We start from the raw sequence: 15,589 nt of genomic DNA, 5'->3' as shown, positions 1-15,589 counted from the left end.
TTTTATGAGAAAGATGTAACTCATGAGTATCAAGATTTTCGTCTAGTCTAACTGAACATATATTGGAATTTTCTCAATAACTAAATTGTTGTAACTCTTTGCTCATTAAAGGCTCTTGCTTAAGAAGAAAGGCTTGGTTGTCTTTTTGTCTTTCACCACATTTATCTCTTCTAACTTTTCACCTTGTTCCTTGGGTTGATCTTGAAATTTTTTCACCCTGGGTAGTACCTCATGTACTTTTTCTTGTTTGACTCCACTTGAAAACATGGTGATGTGTCTAGAGGCTTTCAAAATTTGAGGTATAGAAAAGATGTTTCCCTAAACCCCGCACCCCATCTTAAGTAATAAAATTTTTTTCCTCTTCATGTGTATGAGATGTCACCCAATTAGATGTCATTTCCGCCTTTACTTCCTTACTTCTAGAAATGTTTCCTTGTTTTCTCTTCCTACATCGCTTCATTTTCTTTCCATTGTTCTTTTTTTTCTTTTCAGCACACTTTTCCCATGAAGGAAATGGAACACCCATGGATCTAGCAATAGTTGTTTCACCATCTTCTGCTAGGTTTTCAAAGAAAGAAGCCTCCATATAACTCACTCTATGTCATTCAAATAGTGCTTTAATGATTAGAATAAAAATCTCCTTCCCTTTCCAATTACCCTTAATACATTGATGGTGTGAGTAAAGATTGATGTTGTGCATGTGCGAAAACTTTCTTTCTATTAGAATGTGATAAGCCACATTTGCATCAATAATATGGAAACATGCTTGATCTTGAATTGGCCCCATCATCATTTGAACCAAAATCATGATATTTTTATTATATAAAAAAAATGATGGTCATAAAACAACATAAACTCATCATCATTTGAACCAAAATCATGATCTTTTTATTATATAAAAAAATGATGGTCATAAAACAACATAAACTCTTCATTTTTATGTTTACAGCCTTTAAGGTGGATAGAGGTATGAGATTCATTGAAGAACCATCATCAATGAATGTTCTCCTAATAAGATATCTGTTAATAGTGTTTTTCACATAAAAGGCTTGTTATGATAAGGATGTCATGTACACATACCTATTTTTTTTAACATAATGGCATTTTGCTATACACTAGCCATCTTTCCCATTGATCGTCCCATTAAGTTGCACTTTCCAGACTACTCTTCAACTATTTGTACTAGGGCTATAGTTGTTTCTTTCCTTGACTCTTCTAGAAACCCAAACTGGTTAAAGAAATGCCTAAAGCTAGGTTTTTTCATGTGCGAGCTAGCAATAGAAGAAGTAACCAAAGTAGCCATACTTGCATCCTGGATCTAAGTGTTTGAAAAAGAAATATCCTCATGGTGAATATAGATTATTTCACTCACAAGCCTTTGAGGATTTGGATGAGCAAGAAGAGGATTGTTATGAACCCCATTGTTTGCAATCAATATCTTTCCTATTTGCACCGACTGATGAAATATTCTTCAAAGGTTTCTGCACTCAATAAGTGGATGCGCAACTGCTTGATCATAATCCCATTACCTTTGGTTGGTCTTTTCTTTCTCTGTTGGCAATCGTGGGGTACAAGCTAAGTTCATTTATCCATCCTTGACCTATTCTTGGAGAATTGCTCCTCCTTTATCTAGTAAAACTCATAATGGTGGAGAAGAATCACTTTCTTTATCTTACCTTCTCTTTAGTTATCCCTATAATGAAAATTAGATAAAAAAGAATCTTTTTCTTCCTTACCTCTTCCTTGAAATGTATTCACTATTGGCATATTCCTTCTACCAAAGCAAGTAGCTCTCCTTTATTTAAAACTTGAATTATGGGTCCTTTGTGCGACTTCCACTAAGGTAATAAAGATTGGAAGAGGTAAGTTCTCCAAATGTAGCCTAGACTCGTTAAACATCCTTATAATGCAAATTTTCACCTATTATTTCTCATCATGAGACTGTTGTATGTCTAACACCCTCTTTTTGAAGCGCTAGATGTATTTCATGAGATGTTCCTTGGACTTTTGATGCTCTTTTCCTAAATCAATGAGAGTAACTTTCTCTTGAGTAAAGAATAACTTCTCCCCAAACATCTTACACATTTAACTTCAAGATTCCATAAAACTAAATATAAGATTGACATACCATGTATAGGCCTTTTTAATGAGAGATTTGGAAAATTCCTTCAACTTCAAGTCATAACCTTGTCAATTTAAAGGTTTCCACAAACTTCACAACATATTTTCATTCATTTCGATCTTTCCATTAAGGGCTAGTATAATCTTTAGGATATGGCTTAATGGCTACACAAGTTGGGTAAAGCTACTAAAGATCAAATTCAAAAAAGTTCAACCTCTTATTCTTTTGATCTAGTAACCTTTAGAGCTTTTTCTTCATCACAAAGCCTTAAGTAATGACTAGTGTGACTACTATAATAAAGTCGTTGCTGGCGTAACTATTGCAAAGAATTCATCTAGGATTTCCAACACTTATCGCATCAACGACATTTTCTCCATTTCCACCATTCTCATTTTTTTTACAACTAATGGAATGGCTCTATTCGGCGCATTCTCATTACCGTTAACGTGTGCAAGTTGAACTTAAGAAACAGTGGTAGGAGAGGATACAAGTTAGGATATGGTTTTCATCATCTGTTTATTATTATCTTTGCATATTCTCTAAAAAAGCTTGGATTATTTTCATTAGATCTTGGATGTAGGTGGGAATATGTGCATCTTGGTTTTCAGTGGAACTATCCATCTTTTTAGTAACACAGTTTTTAAAGTGAGATTTTACCTAATGCAAGCACTTTTCCCTAATGGAGTCACTAAAATGTAAAAGAGTTTTTATGATAGGGAGAACAAAAATGTTACAAATAAGTAAAAAGATTCATTTAAGGTGACAAAGAGGAAGATTGTAGTAGTCCGTGAAGTATTGAATGTATTATGGTAGGTGGAAAATCATAGGTGAGTAGTAGAATAAGGTTGAGATTAGGTAGAGAATAGGCCAGGGATAAAGTAACAATATTCTCAAAACGGTAATGTATGTAAGATAAAGAATAAGATAAAGAAGGACTAAGTAGAAAAGAATTAGAGAAAGAAGCTTAGAGTGAATATATGTATATACTAGCTCAAGAAATCTTATTCTTTTTTACAATGAACTTTCCAAGTTTTATATATAAAGCTTAAAGAAACAGTTTCTCAAGAATATGCGTTAATGCCTTTAATAAGTAATAGTATTGAGAAGAGTTTTAATGTACATAATGAGTAATAGTTATTGAAATCCATTATGTGACCATTGAAGTTGTGGTTTTATTACACATAATAACAGTTGAAAACCCATTATGTGGCTATTGAAGTAAATGATGTTTTATGGTTATTAATAATGTAATAAGACTTGATTTTGAGTAAAGGATAAAAGGAAAAAGGTATAATCAAAAAGATATTAGAGAACAAAGTAAATGGGAAAAGGTGAGAGGTAGAAACACTTGTATTTCAAGAAAATGTTTAAAGGAAGACCATCTTAACTACCTCTATATCTAAATTACCAAGTCAAACTCTCCAAAACATCCAAAGTGAAAATAACCTAAGATCCTACCACTTTTTTCAAGTTTTCACTACCATTGGCGTAAAGTAGTCGTTCTCATTAATCTCTGTATAATAATTTTTTAAAAAAATAATAAGTTAGTTACCCAAATCAAGTATGTTAACTTTACTCTGGTTTTGAAATGATAAAATTGATTTATCTAAACATGCTTGGGAAATGCTTAGAAAATGTTTTTAAACTTGAAGAAAATCTTCAAGAGTTTTGAAGTCAATTATGCAAAGAAATATCTTTTAGACAAACTCAAACTATACAGAAAGAAAAATCTATTTTCCTTCTTACAAGAAGAATCGATTCATTGAAAAGAAAAAGTTGATTATGGATAGTGCATAAGCTACTAAAAAAGAAGAACCGACCATTCAGAAAGGAAAAATCAATTTTGGAGAAACAAAAAGCAAATTGAATAAGTTCAAGCATGAAAGAATTGATTCTCCATGAAGTAGATATTAGTTCCAAGCAAAGGATGAATTAACAAGCACAAGTTTGAAAGGAAGAATCAATTTTCAGAGAAGCAGGTGCCGATTCTTGAAGCTCCAAAGAGAAAATCACACACTTGGACAAGAAGAAAGAAATAGGGTGAATGGATAAGAATGAAGCGTCAAAAATCATTTTCAAATTTTAAAATTTGGCGCCTGATTATAGAGAAGAATCGACACCTGGTGAAGAAAAAGTTGAGTGTTAAAAAAATCAGAAAGGTGCAACCTTTGAATCACGCTGAGAAAAATCGACATCTTGAAAATGAAGAATCGATTTTCAAGAATCAGAAAGTTTCAGATTTTAAGGTGACATAGAATAATCAACACCTCAAACATAAAAAGTCAATTCTGTCAAACATCAAACTAATGTAGATATCTATTCTTAGTATGGAAGAATCGATTCTTCAAGGACGACAAACTTGATCTAGGTAGCCAAAATGTTCAGAAAATCATTTCAAATTTACCGTAATGGGTAAATTCTTTCAAGGCCTATAAATCCCTTCAGGAAATGCATTAGAAAATATCAAGAGCAAGAAGAAAATAATGAGAGAAAGAAAAGAAAACAAAGAGAGAATAGAAAGCAAGAAAAGTTGAAAAATCTTTTTTTTTCATTTAAAAAAGAGTAGATGTCACAGCAAGATCATTCCTTTCTTCATCTACATAATCCTTTGAGCTGAAACATTTCTTTATCAGTCCTTACCACTCAGAAATCTGTCATCTTATTGCACTTAAATTGCTTACCAACCTTGTTAGAGGTCATAATCTTCTTATACTTCCTAAAAGCCATTGTTGTTGGTTATACCTCCACGTAAAATGCAGTGTTAAAAGGTTATACTTCCTCTTGAAAAGGTAGAATTTGGTTATACCTCTATTGAAAAGGTAAAAAGGTTGTGGTTGATTTTTAAAAGGCATTTGGTTATAAAAGTTGTGCTTAATCCTAAAAAGGCAAAGACTTTTGTAGAGGTTGTGCTTGATACTAAAAAGTTAGTGACTTTTGTAAAAGTTATGCTTGATCCTTAAAAGGTAGTGATTTGTAATGGTTATGCTTGAAGTTGTGTTAAAAAGGCAATTGATAGTGGATTCAAACTCTTTGTGTTATCAAGAGAGAGGCCTTAGGCATCAAAAACCAAACCTTTATAAAATTTGACTGAGTACTCTTTAATTTCTGCATTTTCTTTACTTAGCTCATACTCTGTTTTTATAAATATTTTTTTTAAATATTCATACTATCTTGCTTTATTTTTAAAAAAGCAAACTTGCATGCCTTCTCTTTACAAGCAACCTCTCAAGAAGTGTGACATGACTTTTTAACTCTAATCTCAAAATGCTCTTTTAATGCCAACATGCTCAAAGCTCGTTTCAATTCAACCTTCGATGGAAACACTTTTTCACAATATAAGTTGTCGTCGATTGATCTAGACTCCTCGATCACAACTTTTTAGAAGGTTATCATATCTACTCCCGGAATAATGCATTGGTGAGATACCCTTGCATTAACCCTCTCTTGATCACTGTCATCAAGCGAATGAATCCTATTCTTATCAGTGATGGGGTTGTCGTAAATAGGGTCATCACACTTAACATCTTTTACTACAACAGTTGTGGCATGGTCATCACACTAAACCTTTCCTAACATAACAGTTGTGGCATGTTTCACTACCATTTGTAAGATTGCAATTCGAAATGTCATTGTCCTCACTCTTGTCATCCTCTAAACAGTCATCATGTCCGTCTGCATAATCATCTTCACAGTCATCGTTAATCTCATCATTCCAATCTGCAATGTCCTCTTCTTCACCATCATCATCAATCTGATCAGATGCATCATCATCACTCACAACCATCACAATGTCGTTTGCTAATGGTAATAGACCCATTGCATTTCCAAGCGATGGTTAAGTTTGTTGCCAAGAATGAAGTATTTCGTTTGATGCACATTCTGATCATAATTATACAGATATCATTTGCAAAGACCTCATGTATGTATCGAGCAGTTCAAACGCATGTCCATACATCAATAGGGATTGCCATTGTTGTTTATTAGGAAATGCATTGTGTGGTATGTTTGAATCATTAAAATTCTGTAGTAGATGATTACTATGTTGGAAACCATGTTCATGTGGAATAACATATGCATTTCGTGCCTTAACTGTCACAACATTACAACTGCTTTCTCATCTCACAAAATACTTGCTACATCTTCATCGTCCCTGATAATTGTAAATGAAACCCTTACGGTATGGTTAAGCAATGCATGTAGCTCAATTTCGTTATTATGTGAGTTGACCCTAACAACCTTTTCAACTAGCTTCACTAGGCTTGAGAATGACAAATCACTCCCAACACCCCTCACTCGTGTCTCACCATCCTTGTAAGTGTCATCGACCTAATGACCACCATATGTAATCATAAGCTTTACATTTGGCATGCCGTTAAAATTTAACAAAAAATCAATGTCACAATCAGTCAATTTATCAAAAATTGCCCCTCAATGCATAAAAACTAGTTATGCAATACCTAAGTTACACAATAACATAAAGCCAGTCTCGCAATGTTGAATACACATTCACGCAATACTTAAAAACTAGTCAAAAAATGTCTCAAAACAATAGATGCATTGCATAAGTCACATAACGCCTATAAACCAATCTCGTAATACTTAATAATAAGTCACTCAACGTCTAATATCCACTCACGTTATGCCAACATAACTAGTCACGCAATGGCCATACGTCACATAACACATAAAAACTAGTCACGGAATGCCTACAAACTAGTCAAGCAATTCCTAAAACCTAAACAAGCAATGCACATGTCACGCAATTACTAAAATCTAGTCTCGCAATACCACTTATCTAGTCCTACATTGTCTAATATTCAGTCACACAATGCCAAATAAACAGGTTATGCATTCCTCATAATTAGTCATGTAATCCCTAATATCTAATCACACATCCTAATATCCAGTGACGCAATGCCTAAAAATTATTCACAAATTGCCTAATAACTAATTGATTGCACTACTCCCAACCAAGTTTAAGTTGCCAAAATCAGTCATGCAATGCCTAATATCTAATCACATCCCCTCATATCTTGTGACGCAATACTTAAAAAATATTCACAACTTGCCTAATAACTAATTGATTTTGCTACTCCCCGCCAGGTTTAAGTTGCCAAAGTCATATAATTTACCCATAAACTTTTGGGTTCTATGAATATAAAAAAATAAATCTAAGAACCCATAACACATACCGTAATGTCATCTCTACTCTTTGGGATAGTGAAAAAGTTGGATGGTGATATAGACCTCAATGGCATTAAAGAGTTGGACGGCAAGATAAGTAAATCGAAATTTAATTTTAAAATTTTTATCAGAATGGCGAGAAAGGAGAAATAAATCGAAACCATTTAATTTGGAATAAATGGTTTAAAGGGTATTTTTGCCAAGTCATGCCAAAAATTATCTAAAAATAGTTTATACTACTATCACATGTAAACAACCAATGGGTTGATCATCAAGTACAAGGCCAAGTTATCTTGTTGATTGGATATCAAATATAAACATAACAAGTTTATCAAAATGCGTCAATGACCGTGGATAATGTTTGCTCTCGTATCATGTTAAATCAATTGATAACAAGTACAGAAACTTTGTTATTTATATATTTAGAATATCTCAAATTTAATTGACATGAATTTATTTTATCACTATTTTAATAAAAATATGACAAAGTAAAACATTGAAATGCCATTAAAAATATTGTTTAAATCTGAAACTCAAAAATCAATGTTCAAACATCAATTTTGAACTGCATGGTGCTAACTAAACGCATTGTAACAAAGAAGAAAACGACATGGATTTCAACTTTTTTTTTTTGTACAATTATATTTCATGATGGCCAAAGTTACAATACACCCATGCAACCTTTTGTCCTTTTTCCTTCAGTTGTGAATAGGCAAAAGCCCATGCCATATGGCCAAGATTGTAACAAGAGCTAAAGTTGTAAGCTGATCAATTGGACTATTTGAAGATTTCAAATTCGAATCATATGGTTTAGGGAATAAGATTCATGTCACCCCCAATAGCATTGTTCAAAATTAAATGTACAAACCTGTTAAAAAATGGAGGAACAAGAAGATCAGATGGTTGGCATTTTGCCATATGTCATGATAGCCCTTTGGGTCCCTTCAAGTTTTTAGGGTTTTGATTAGAGGGTAATAGAGAGGGGTGAAGAAGAATAAGTGACAAAGAAAGGCGCGTACATCATCTCTTTTGTAATTTCCATTTTTGGCTTTTTACATTTTATCCTCTTTTTTCTTATCGTTTTGCAGAAACGCCTCAACTCTTTTTTGATATTCCCACATTTCTCATAGCACCATAATTTTGTTTCAATTGAAGGGGGAAGGGAAGGGAATTAAGAACTTATTGGAAAAATATTTCAATGAAGGGATGCAAGTTAGGAAGGGTACATGTGAAACATATTCCTTTAAAATTTTAATTTCTGCAAAATAAAGATGTTTATGATAGAAGATTATTTTTAGATTTTTTCGTAATAAATATAAATATTGAATTGACAAGAAGTCATATATAAATATTTTATCTAATTAAAATCAATCTTCGTGTTGTAATTGCATACCAAGAAATTCATTCTTTCCTTTCACATCAGAAATTGTGAAAGATTTGGCGACTTAATTTCTTAAAAACTTAACTGAAATAAGAAAATATGGCAAGTGTTACAAGATAGTTGAATATAAATTTTGGGTCAAAATTGAAAACATAGAAAAGATAGGAGTCCACAACTGGGAAAACCAAAAACTTTAATGCGTGAATTGTAATTTTCTACAAAACGCTTCCCTCCACATCTATCCGAACCAAAATTCCCTCCCTTCCCTCGTTTTCTGCTCTTTAACCCTTCCCCTCACAACTTTCCTCCTCCTCTCTCTCTCTCTCTATCCCTCCCTTTTCTCTCTCTTACTCCTTTTCAATTCCATTTCTACCCTCGCCTCTCTCTCCGATTCCCTCTCACTCTCCCTCAAAAGTCAAAAACCTCCATGTCCGGCGGCGCTCGCACCTCCGCTCGTCCCAGGCCGCAGCATCCACCCCCTCCTCCATCTGCCGTATCATCACCAGCATCGGCCGGTCCTTCGATTGTTCCGCCGATACGCCGCCACCTCGCCTTCGCCTCGACCAAGCCGCCGTTTGTTCATCCCGATGATTATCACAGATTTTCCTCTAACAATAATAATAATTATCCTAATAACAGTTTAACCAGCGCTAGTAATGCTCGTGGAGCAGTCGCCGATCAAGAAGTTGAAGCGATTGTTGTGAGATCTCCAGTGAGTTTTTGTAGCTTTTCTATTTTTAATGTATGTTACATTTTTTAAATTTTTGGTTAATGTTTATGATAATTATACTCTCATTTAGCATTTGTTGTTGGATTTTGGTCGATTGCAATTTTTATGATAATAATTATTGTATTCATTTTAATTCGCTTAATCTTGCGGATTTTTTTATCTGTTCTGAATGAGAATATTTTTATGGTGGCTTGTTCGGTGCTTATTTACTTGGGGGAATCTAAATTGTCAATAGCTTTATTTGTTTCGGTAGTGTAATTATTTATGCCTGTACTTAAATATTTGAACTTTTTGCAGGGCATTTAGGTCTTTGGCGATGTAGTTGATGATGTAATGGGCTTTAGGTAGACTAATTGTGCTCGTTTGCTGAACTAAGTTCAATGTGATGCATGCCAGCCTTACCCAATGGCTGACTATTGATGGCTTATATATTTTCATGCCTTAATTTGTGAAGAATAGGTTTTAGTTCTATCACGTCTGTCAGATGTGCTGATAGATTTGGTTTTTGGTTTGTAATGTTTTGGATTTTAAACATAATTGCAGTTGATAGGATACTGGTTTATATAATTTTGCTTGCTATACTCAGAGAGGAAGCCAATGCTTATGCAGAACATAGGATGCTGTGCCCTATATGACGAAAGCTTGAAGTGCCTGTCAATTCTTTGGATGTTTCAGCATTAATGGACCTTTGTTAAATGATTGAGTTGATATTGTTATGACTTGACTGCATACTTTATCCCTTCTGTATAATACCACTGCTAGTCTGCTACACAAACCTTTATCTTATTGTCTTCCACCTAATAACAAGTGAATCACTAGTGTTTTTACATACTTGATTTTGTCATGACATTGATCTCTATAAGTTTCGGCCTTTGCGAAAACCTTTGGATACAGGCAGTCAAGTAATTCTGAAGATTCTTGATGCCTAACAGTAAAGTTTCTTGTACATATACCGTCCTATATTTGCATTTGTTAGACCTAGGCTCTATTTTTTTTTTTAATTCAATTCAATTGGATGTTAATGTAAATATAACCATACAAATATTTCGAGTTAAACTGTTAATTCTGCCTGCCATTAGCGCCACTTTGAAATTCTGCTTGTTTTTCTCAGCAATTTAAAAGGAAGAGCACAGTGAACAAAAATGAAGTTGAGTCTAGCCATTGGACTACCAGCCCTGGAGTTAGCAGCATATCCAACAGCCCCTTCCAGACACCTGTATCTGCTAAAGGAGGAAGGTTAAATAATAGATCAAAGGCCTCAAAGGCCAATAAATCTACTCCTCAAACACCTATGTCAAATGCTGGTGAGAAACTTGTCCATTGATCCACATTATTAATCTTCTACTGTCTGCTGCAGGCTTAGTCCTTTCAAAGGAAACTTATGTTTCACTTTACAGCTATATATATGAGTTTGATTGCTGTATTATCAGTACTCTGATGTGGCAAGATAGATAGACATAATATGGAGAAGAAGAACCACTGACATTATATATGTAATTGGCAGGTTCTCTATCTCCTCTTACTCCTGCTGGCAGCTGTCGTTATGACAGTTCTTTAGGTAATAATGTTCTTTGTTTTTAAGTTGGGCTGTTTTCGTAGCTCCTAAAGCTTTTATATATGTTAAGAACGGTGATAATGTGGTCAAGTTTTTAGGTCTGTTGACGAAAAAGTTCATCAATCTGATAAAGCATGCTGAAGATGGTATGCTTGACCTAAATAAGGCTGCAGAAACATTGGAGGTGACGATATACAGCTAACTGAGCTTATTTACTATTGGGTGTTTCATCAAGTTACTTAAAGGGTTCTTTTCTATCTTGTCTTTTTTCCCCCTAAATGTTGTAACAGGTGCAAAAGAGGAGGATATATGACATAACGAATGTCTTGGAAGGCATTGGTCTTATTGAAAAGAAGCTCAAAAATAGAATACATTGGAAGTAATTATCAATGATGTTAAATGTTTTTCAAGAATTTGATGTCTTAATTTGGTTTGTGATTCTGATTAAACTTCAAAGAACATGGGACTTATTTGAGGATTAATCAAATTTACTAGGGGTGTTGATGCGTCAAGGCCTGGAGAAGCAGATGGTGATGTCTCCATATTACAGGTGTGTGAAAGTAATATCAGTTTTTTTTTTTCTTCGACTCCAGGCAACAGTTTTCCCTGTTATTGTGCATTAGAATGTTTATCTATTTCTATATTTTGGTTTATGACTTTCAAGGTATGTTAGATCACTGTTGGTTGGGTGATCTGTGCTGTTTATTTTCCTATACTTATGATTTAATTTCCGTTTGTGTATGCAGGCAGAAATTGAAAACCTTTCCATTGAAGAGAACAGATTAGATGATCAAATAAGGTTGTGTGTGGCACATTCTCTTGTTAGAGCAGTTACTTTTACTGTCTCGAACCTATTTAGGAATGCTGATGCTTCTAAAATATTGCAGAGAAATGCAGGAAAGATTGAGGGATTTGAGTGAAAATGAGAACAATCAGAGGTAAGATTTTCTCCTCTGCCTTGTATTTGGATCTAATTAATTGCAGTTTACTGCTGATTGTTTGCAAACAATGATACATTTACTCATCTTAAACTGTTTCAGGTGGCTTTTTGTGACTGAAGAAGACATCAAGGGTATACCTTGCTTTCAGGTCTGTTTATTCTGTGTTTCACTAAATTAATACTTTCACAATCATCTCCTGCATTTGACATTGATCTCCAAAACATCTTGGTTTTACTATAGCTAAACTTTCAATGTTGCTTTTGGCAGAATGAAACCCTAATAGCAATTAAAGCTCCACATGGAACAACTCTGGAAGTACCTGATCCTGATGAAGTAAGTTGATGGCAGGAAAATTCTAATGAGTCAGTACCATTTTCTACTTTCATTTTTTGAATGCATAATGGCATTGCTCCTTTATGTTCCAGGCTGTTGACTACTCACAAAGGAGATACAGGATAATCCTTAGAAGCACAATGGGTCCCGTTGATGTTTACCTAGTCAGGTATTATTCCCTTTTTGATATGCTAAACAATTTACCTGTTCATGTTTATGAACCATCTTTCTTTTGAAGTTATATCTAACTGATGATGGACAATGGTGGCCCTTGTTATGATATCCTTCTCTTATTCATCTTTCTTTTTAAATTGTTGTTTTTTCAGCCAATTTGAGGAGAAATTTGAAGAGTTGAATGGTGTTGAGCCACCTGTGAGGCTCCCACTTGCTTCGAGCTCTGGCTCTAATGAAAACCAAGTTGAGTTGGTCAACGTGGACAGCACCAGAAAGGAGGTTGAACCACAGGCTCAAACTCACCAAATGGGCTCTGATATTAATGCTTCACAGGAGTCTGTTGGGGGAATGATGAGAATTGTTCCTTTAGATATTGACGTAAGTGCCATTCGTCTTGACCATTTATTACTCTAGCCAAGCTTTATAAAGAATGGATATATGAACAGGGAGAGTGGATCATGGCAAAAGTTTTTTAGAAATTTGGGTAATATGGAATTGATAATTTATTTTAAGCCTTGGTTTTTACCCCTCTTTAGGTGGGTTAAGGTCCAAGATTTGAATTCTTTCTGCCCCCTAGAATTCTATGCACTTGAAAATGACATTGTGGTCTGTTGTTTTCTGGTTGAATCTGTAAATTGACTATTACTCTTCTTTTCTTGTTTTCAGAATGATGCAGATTATTGGCTTCTATCGGATGCTGATGTTAGCATTACGGATATGTGGAAGACAGACTGTATCCTCTTGAAATTTTAGCTCTTCGATCTGCTCTAGCCCTGAAGGCGGGAAATAGCACATGCACACACTCATTTTATTTTCCTATCCAACATAGTCACGTAGGTACCACAGTTGAATGCTTAATTCTTAACTGCAACAATAGCAGGTGTTGAATGGAGTGGGGTAGATGCGCTTCATGCTGACTTTGGAATGGCAGATGTCAGTACCCCAAGCCCACAAACTCCTGCCATCTAGGATGACTGAAGTTTCATCTTCTGATTTACTCAATCCATAGGTAACATTAATTTTTCCCGACCAAGTACCGAAAAGAATTGCCAGCACCCTTATAATTAATTTACATGGATCACTGGGGGGGCACAGTTGAGCAAATTTTCCTAACCCGTGGTTTAGTTACACAAATAAAAGTGTTGCCATTGGAATTCTGGATTAGATGGATATTGAAGACAGAATAAGTGCAGTGGACCAGCACATGGTTGGCACTCTCATTATATGACCATTAACATCCCTTTGTTGTTGTGAGTTGCTTCGTTAGTCAGTTTGAAAATCAAGGCGGCCATACCAAATGTAGATGTGTAGAATTGGTGCATTGGATGGATATCAAAGCAGCCATACCTGCCCACAACTCATCTGTTTGTATGACATCAATCAATTGTATACAGAGATAGTAACCGTCTATATATCATCATATGATTTCAACGATGCTGATTTTTAAACCACACCAGTCCCCGAAGTTTATCACTGTGTAGTTGAATTTGAGCTCTTGGCTTAAGGTTTTTATTGATGCTAGTGGAACCTCTATAATATTTGATGTATTGTTAATCCATATTTTTCTCTTCACCAACAACAGCATGAAATCAAAATTTTGATTGTGATTGGCAATAAAAACTTGTATCCAGGCTTTAGAGGTATTTTCATCATGGTGTCTTAGCTACCATACCACCCGGGGAAAGGGTTATTTGATGCCTCGGATTCTGTGTGATAGCAGTCTGTTTCCAAGAGGCTTAAGCATGAGGCGAAGAAGAGAGGGGCCACACAAAGTGCAAAAGCGACCACCATATGTTTTCCAACTCCAAGGGAGCTTGAGGAGCTAGGCTAGGCCACCAGATTTTCATTGCATTGCACCCATTTGTTTCTTTGTCTTATCGGCTTCCTGGATTGTTGGCAGGAATTTGGGTACGTCCACTGACGGATCATGGGTGAGAAATCATTTTCAAAACGCGGACACATGGAGAAAATGTAGCAGACAAAACTATTGTTTGTCGTTGGAACATTCTGACATGCATGATCCCATCCAAAAGGTCTTTCCTTGTGACTAGTTGCCCCACTTTTGCTGTTCCTCCTACCAAGCTAGGGATGCATCATATCATAGGTAAAGAAAAATGTTTGGGTTATTTACTCACGCCTTTCGCTTATATATATGTATATCAGATCATTTGATAGAAGATTAAGTATGAAAGATGTTCTGAAACATCTTTCCGGAGGATATTCCAGAAGTTGCCATTTGGTGTACAGCTCGATTCCATGGAACCATCGCTTTCTCCGCGTCAGATCCCCAGAAATCATGGACCCCACTTATCAATTTTCGGCCCCCATTTGCCAAGAAAACTAAGTTGGTTGCAACTCTTAGTACACATCATGAAATGTGAAAACAAAAAAACAAACTTACTTGTAACTTTACTCAATTCTTGTTTCTATAAATAAATGATGATTTGGAATTTTGGATGTTCTATTCAGTGACAAACAAGCAAAAAATAAATAAATAAAAAGTAAAAAAGAGAGAGAGAGAGAGTGGTTGGGCAAAGTTAAGGTTACTTTGGAAAAGGAAACATACAAAACTCTAGGCCGCTCGAATTTGACCAATTACGATTCATTAATTTTGAAACCAAAAAAATGATGTTTCAGCCAATAACAAGTGGCTCTAAGGTTTCTCCTTCGACGTGGTTCCCTCAAATTTGACTTTCACACCTTATATAAATATGGATAGATACCAATTTAAATCATCAAAAACTATGGTATAATAATACTGTCGTCAGTCCATATGAGATCAACTTTCAGTGATATCAATCCCGATACCCACGTGATTGGACCCCCATGACTAAACCAATACATCAAATCATCAACTTGATGGTTATGAAATCTCCGACTTGATTTTTTTTTTTTTGAATAGTAAATCTCCGACTTTGATATTAAAAACATTATTACTATATGGCCACATGAAACTAAAGTTACAGAATACGTACGTACCCCATTGACTTTTACACTGCTTTCACTATATCTGATTTTAGTACCTTCCCAGTTATGAGGAGTATTTATACAGTAAATTCAAACAAAAAGTTTTTAAATTATTTTTTAAAAAATTAAATAAATTTTTATTCTTTTATTACGTGAACTCAAGTGTTTGTATTAGTATTTTTTATCAAATAAGTCATTATAA

The 15,589-nt window shown here is 34.7% G+C and overlaps 1 protein-coding gene across 1 annotated transcript; it reads left to right on the top strand.

The window, feature by feature from the left end:
* On the top strand, nucleotides 8,960-13,999 carry LOC18598367 (transcription factor E2FA). Its single transcript, XM_018122367.1, is given in 15 exon segments — nucleotides 8,960-9,399; nucleotides 10,529-10,721; nucleotides 10,922-10,975; nucleotides 11,071-11,156; nucleotides 11,263-11,351; nucleotides 11,468-11,522; nucleotides 11,719-11,771; nucleotides 11,860-11,910; nucleotides 12,013-12,061; nucleotides 12,181-12,246; nucleotides 12,339-12,415; nucleotides 12,573-12,798; nucleotides 13,087-13,153; nucleotides 13,301-13,380; nucleotides 13,382-13,999. Coding segments are annotated over 15 exon segments (1,479 nt in total). The 5' UTR covers nucleotides 8,960-9,114; the 3' UTR covers nucleotides 13,430-13,999.

This window comes from Theobroma cacao, chromosome 5 (assembly GCF_000208745.1).
Source record: "Theobroma cacao cultivar B97-61/B2 chromosome 5, Criollo_cocoa_genome_V2, whole genome shotgun sequence".
Lineage (NCBI taxonomy): Eukaryota > Viridiplantae > Streptophyta > Magnoliopsida > Malvales > Malvaceae > Theobroma > Theobroma cacao.
The sequence above is the reverse complement of the archived record's forward strand: the minus strand, read 5'-3'. Positions and strand labels throughout refer to the sequence as shown.